General features: G+C 42.9%; 1 protein-coding gene across 2 annotated transcripts in view; it reads right to left on the bottom strand.

The window, feature by feature from the left end:
* Positions 1-433: 433 nt before the first annotated feature.
* The window catches only part of LOC111673149 (aryl hydrocarbon receptor-like), a 31,699-nt gene continuing 25,868 nt past the window's right edge, over positions 434-6,264 (bottom strand). The window contains exons 9-11 of one of the 2 annotated variants that reach the window (XM_023430822.2): positions 5,951-6,092; positions 4,111-5,842; positions 434-3,561 (exon numbers count right to left, since the gene is read on the bottom strand). In XM_023430822.2, the coding sequence (XP_023286590.1) occupies positions 3,553-3,561; positions 4,111-5,842; positions 5,951-6,092 (1,883 nt within the window). In that variant the 3' untranslated portion in view covers positions 434-3,552. The remainder of the gene's footprint in view (positions 3,562-4,110; positions 5,843-5,950; positions 6,093-6,264) is intronic. The other variant, XM_087169748.1, reaches the window with a different exon arrangement.

Here is a 6,264-nt window from a genome sequence, read left to right as displayed (position 1 = left end):
TATTAACAAGCGCCATGAGCAGAGAGATCAAGTCTCTGCCAACCTAAAGATGAAGTTTAAGGTCTGACAAAGGGAAGAGAAAGGTCTTTAAATAAAGATTTGGGATTGTATCTGTCACTGCCCAAATTTCCAAATTTCCCTTCACACCAGTAAAGTTTCACCTTTGTCTAGGTCTAGCTTCTATATTAATACTGTGAAAGTATCAAAGCCTCAGTCCACAGAGAAATGCACACAGCCTGTATTCAGAAACTGAGCCTTAAAACCAGCCGTCAGGACTTCTGGAACTTTGTGATGTCACAACAAAGCAGTCACCAAGCCCCGCCCACCTGGACCCTCCATCCAACCTTGCAGGATTCCTGGGACCTTGATCCCTTTAAATTAACCCACACATGAAAATGAACACTGACTTTATAATAAAATGAGCCAAACACAGTTTTAATCATTGCACACATGTATTTATGAAAAAGCATTTAACTGGTTATTTGTTTAACATATATTATGATATGGATAGTATAACTACTTGGCTAAATAAAAGTGGATTACAATGAAGTGAATAGTTGTGATTTTTTTCTCTTTTTTTTTTTTTTTAAAACAAACAACAGAAATATGGCAAACTGTCCAGGCACATGTTAGTTTAAAAAATATCAACAACGCTGTGAAGAAAACATTTGGCTCCAGGTTTTTCATAGTGGCTTCTGGTCATGACATGTCTGTATCAAAGTCCAACATCATTTATAAGCTGTCCTTTTAGTCTCCACGGTCTGATTGACACTGAGGTCCTCTGCAGGAGGGAGAGGGACGTCTCCACCACAACAGAACAACGAGGAGCCGGGACAGAGAGAAGGTCAGATTAACCTTTTCCTTTAAGATATCACTTTCTAAAAAAATAAATTTTCAATGGTATTTCCAACAATAGTTTCTTAAGGAAAGGTAAAATACTGAGTGATTTCCCACAGTGCAGCAGGAGTACAGTAATGCTGCCACGTTAATGCTGTCCTTGCTCACGTTAATCTGAAACCTTTAATGTTGTTTTTGTAGTGTGGATATTACAAACATCTGGTGAGAATGAGATAATAATAATAAAAAATAAAATAAAAAAAAGGAACCACAACTGAAGACTGAAGAGCGTAAACAGGAAACAGACACATCAAAGTAAATATGATCCGGATGCACTGTGAGACACATTCTTGAAATACTCTTTTCATTCTGTTCATTAATGAAAACACGTTTAATATCTCTGCGGACACGTGTCACGACTGAAGTCTTCCCTTGTTTCCATTGTTAGGGACGTTTGTGTGAATGGAAAAAATGGACTTGAAGGAATTCCTCAGAGCCTTGAAATGCACTTAAGGATACAATCTCATTCATTTACAGAGAGGACAGTACTATGGATGCGGCTTCCCTTAAATTAGTGCACCTCTAAAGGGAGAAGAGCTACTGAGGAAAACGTTATTCTAAGATGCTTTATACAGGAAGGCACAGACACATTTATATGAAGATACTTTTCAGCTGCCTATTTAGCAAGAAGGCACAAGAACAATTATAGGGATTTTACTGTATACGGCTCAGTGTGGGTTTGTTCCCACGAAAGATCATAAAATATGGGGGGGGGGAGATAGAAATCTATGAATTCTGCTGCAAATTCATTCACCTACATCTTTTGCCTGAGTGTCTCTGAGAAGCAGGTGTAAAACTTGCAGCAGAGTTGTGTGTACGGAGGCGGTTTTTATTTATCGGCTGTGTCACGGTTCAGGGATTCATCCTTTGAAGTCAACAACATAACAGGCTGACTAGTCAAGAAGTCTATCCGTCATCTGTTGGACAGTGGATTCAGGCTGTCCTCAATATTGTAAAGTCAGTTACACATTTTATTTATCACGTGTCGGCACTCAGTTGGTCATAGGTGATTGGAAAATACATCACATGATGTACAACAATGAAATAAAAGTAATCGAGCGAAAAATCCTTATTATATACTTATAATATATCATCTTTAAGCTGCTACATTGTTCACCACTTCACACATATGTTTTTACGGAAACGCCTGCCAGTTAATTTAACCACCGGGTTTTATCCCTTCGTTGTCCATTTGAGGGCCTGCAGTGAGAAATTTGAAGGTTCTAAATTACAAGAGTGCCTGAACGCACCATACGTTGTGTGTAACTGTTAGAATGAACCCACTTTTGCTGGTTGCATCATTCAAAAGAGGTGACCCCTGAATGTGGACACAGCTTTCATCAACAAGCCCGAAAACCTCATCAGTGTTTTCTTTGAGACCAGACGAGCATCTACTGCCATCACTGAGCATTTTGTTGAGATAACTGCATGATCGCTGATCTAAAACATGTGAACTGGTTTCTTCAGTTTCAGTTGAGAACACACACACACACACACACACACACACACACACACACACACACACACACACACACACACACACACACAGCGAGGTGCAAACCAGTGCGAGTCTCAGTATAAATCTGATTACAGATTACGTGATTCTTAACGGGCTGATTTCTCGGAGCGAACTGGCGCAGGACTTACTGTATGCATTCGCAGCATTGCTTTACAGAACACAACAAAACATGTACAGGTCTTAATTAGCAGCAGTGCATTCAAATAATCTCGACTGCAGCGATTGCTTATTTTCAGTTTTAGTAAATACTTCACTGAAATGGAAATAATAACGCAGCGAATCAGAATGTTTCATCCCTGACAGTTGCAGCAAGCAGAGTAAACCTGACCCTCAGAGTTGAGTCTGCTGACAACCAAGGTTTCTGTTGTTTCCTGACGTGTTAACTGTTGGTCTCTGACTTTATACTGCACACAGATAAACACATGTATCAGGCGTTGATGCGTTCTGTACATACGAGACCTTCTAGTGAAACAAATATGTTATACAGTATAATTACAGATTGTATTTATACACTTACATCAAACTCATTTAAGGATTTCATTTAAAATATACAGATTATTATCTGCAATATTATGAATTTGATGGCACTGCTGTGTTTTTCAATGATTTTTTATGCTCATTTTTACATTGATGATGACAAATTCCATTTAAAAAAGTCTCTATTTGTCAGCGTCAAAAAGTTTAGACTGATTCTATTATTCAGTTTTTTCTTTTTTGTATCTAAATCTGGGAAATAAATGGATGACCCTGGCTGAAGGTTTCCCTTATAAAAACATATTTCTTTGGCTCTTTGGCTGAATCACCTGACCGGGCCTCGTAGCCGGCTCAAGCTCCATCCTGTCACACGCACTCGCGGCTTTATACTTCATTATTATCATCATTATTATTATTATCATTATTATTATAGTGTATCTTCACTAAGAACTGACGAGCAACAGCATTTAAACATTGTACAGACTGGACGAAGTAAATATGACAGAGAGTGATACAAAACAATAAGCGTCTGAGGATAAGCACTGATACAGGCAAACTATACTGTGTTTCGTCCTTCTGCTGCAGCAGCAGTGACGACAGGACTCGGCTCTGCTCCGTCAGGTGCGCGGCTGCATCTCGAGCAGGAGTTCAGATGAAAGCCTTTAATCCTGCTGAACAGAGAAGAGAATAAAACACAGTTAAAGGAAGCAGACACAGGAGGATTTCACACAGGAAGAAAATCAAAAAACTAAATGTAAAGTAGCTGTTTGTGACGAGTGATAATTAAGCCATAATATTATAAAGAAGATGCAGCAAATTGATAAAGGTCATTTCAAAATAAAACAGTTTTTGGTTTTATTTTTCGGTTTTCTTTTATTACAATTTATGTGAGAAAACAACTAGTCAAGTAGCTAATTAGTCATTTCAGAAAATTAATCAACTATTTTGACAATTGATTAATCAACTCAGTCATTTATCAATCAAAAGTGCCACATATTTTCCACCTCCAACTTCTCACATATGAAGAATGTGTCTCTTTTCTTTGTTTTATTTTATTGTAAATAGAATAAATAGACAAAACAATCAATCTGAAAATATATTATATTATATGTATTGTGATAATATATTTAATTATGGCCTGAAAATAATTGTCATCATTCTTTTTTTTTTTTAATTTTCTCTTCAAGTGAAATTTCCCACCCACAGTGGGACTTGTTCACCTGTGTCTGTCTGTTGTCCAGGTAGTGCTGAATGTTGAGTGTGTGCTCTGAGGGGAACATGATGTTGCCGTTCTCCTGGTTCATGGCTGATGTGCCCGCCGCAGGCTCACAGCGCCGCCACTGGAAGCAGCAGGAACCCTGCAGAGTCTGCTCCATGGACGTGTCCGCCTCTCTCAGGCCGGAGGACCCAGAGAGAGCCAGCATGTCGCCCCCTGCTGGACTGGAAGAAAAGTGCTGGTCGAACATGCAGCTGCTGTGAGTAGCTGCCTGGCCACATGCCAGCCCCCCCTGCTGAGTGTGGTTCAGTCTGGTGACACTCCTTGGCCAAAGGCCAGTGTGTGGGAATGTTTGGCTTTCTGAAGTTTGGCTATGACACGCTGGCATCGGCTCATGTCCGTTCTGCATGATGCCAGCGTGAGGCAGCTTCTGTTGCTGGCTCTGCGGCCACTGCTGAAGCTGCTGGTTGTGTGTTTCCATAGGGGAGCTTCCCTGCAGACAAGCTGTGGCAAAGGGGATGGGAATATTAGGAGTAGTAGAGGAACTTAAGTCATTACAAGGAATCAGCGGTGGCAAAATGTCCATTACGCTGGGTGTTACATTGTTTGGTTGTTTAACAGAGCTCTGCAGCAGCTGTCCGTTTGCTGCCATTGCAGGAGCTCGCAAGTTGTTTTGAGGACACAGCAGATGTTGGCTGGACTGCGTCTGTCCAGAAATCCCCTGAGGGCAGCCCAAGTGGCTGATGGGAACCTGCCCACAGGACTGAAAAGGGGCTAAGGGATCATCAGCCGAGGCGCCGGGGAGAGCGAGCTCCGGGAGCTCTATCGAAGGACTGAAGATGTCCTGGAGCTGCAGCTGCTGAAGAGGGGGCAGGTTGGTGTCAGCAGGAGCAATTAGGGGACCTTGGTGGGAGAGTTTCTGGGTGCTGCTGAATATCTGGGACTCTAATAAGCCCTGCCCTGTATCCTGCTGGTGGGCATAGACTCCATTCATGGGAGAGAAAGTCTGATCGGGGCTCGGTGTCGGAAACAGCTGTGGCTCACAGAGCTGAGTGGCTGAGAAGTGGGCAGCCTGAGTGAAGGGGTCGTGCTGGTTATTGTTGCCAGCTGTGAGGCAGGAGGGAGGGCTGGAGTTCAGACAGTCCTGTCCCTTCTCCTTGAACAAAACCGTATCAATGTAATCAAATATGTCATTTGTGAGGATGCCGTCCAGCTCAGACCTGACACTGTTCTGGTGATCCTCCTCCTGACTTACTCTCCTGAGAGCGTTTTCCCACTCGATCAGCTCCGCGTCGTCCATCTCCAGATTCTGCAGCGCTGCACTGAAGTCGCCATTTTGAGCCATTTTCTCAAAGTTGTCAATCACGGCCATCACTGACTGCTTGGCCTCGTCTTTCATCACAGCGGGTTCGCCTGTGGTGACAAAAGCTCCATTTTCCTGCCACGTGTCACTGGCAATGCTGACCAGGGCCCGGGTGTCCATGAACACCTGATCCACAGGTAAGGGCGGGTCCACTGTCTGGGTGTAGGCTGTTTCATCCTGCCTCAGGAAGCAGTCCAGCAAAGAGCGGGGGGTCTCATCCTTGTTCACGTCATTGTTGCCATACATTTTGTTGAACTGAAGCTGTGTGATGTCGATGTTGGGGCTGGTGTTGTAGAGGACGCCCTCTCCTGTGGTGAAGTTGAAGGGAACCTGCAGCCTCCTCTGGTGCAGATGGTCCTCACCCTCCGTGTTGCTGAAAGAGACCAAATAAGTGCGTTACCTTACACGTGTTTTTCCATCTATCTTCTAATTTCAGCAGCTCACACACACTTTTCCGACGGAGAAGTTATCAAACACTCACACTAAAACTTTCTGATACGCGATGATAAAATCAGGTCGTCCTCCTTTGTAGATCAGCTTGGCGTTGGCCTTCACCCACACCCAGCCGCTGGACTTACTCAGGAGCCTGAAGACAGTCATCCCGCTCTCTCCTGTTTTAATCACTGTGATAAACACAACACACACAATAAGACGTTACCCCGGTTTTAGCTCCACTGCAGTGGCTCCAAGTATCTTTCAGAATAGATTTTAAGGTCCTTTTACTTGTTTTTAAAGCTTTGGTTTGGGACCGGCATACATTTAGATTCTCTGTTGTTTTATAATCCTTCACTTAGC

The sequence above is a fragment of the Seriola lalandi genome, unplaced genomic scaffold (assembly GCF_002814215.2).
Source record: "Seriola lalandi dorsalis isolate HSWRI2012SDOR001 ecotype SW California unplaced genomic scaffold, Sedor1 jcf7180002054912, whole genome shotgun sequence".
Classification (NCBI taxonomy): domain Eukaryota; kingdom Metazoa; phylum Chordata; class Actinopteri; order Carangiformes; family Carangidae; genus Seriola; species Seriola lalandi.
This window is presented reverse-complemented; position numbering and strand designations above follow the sequence as displayed.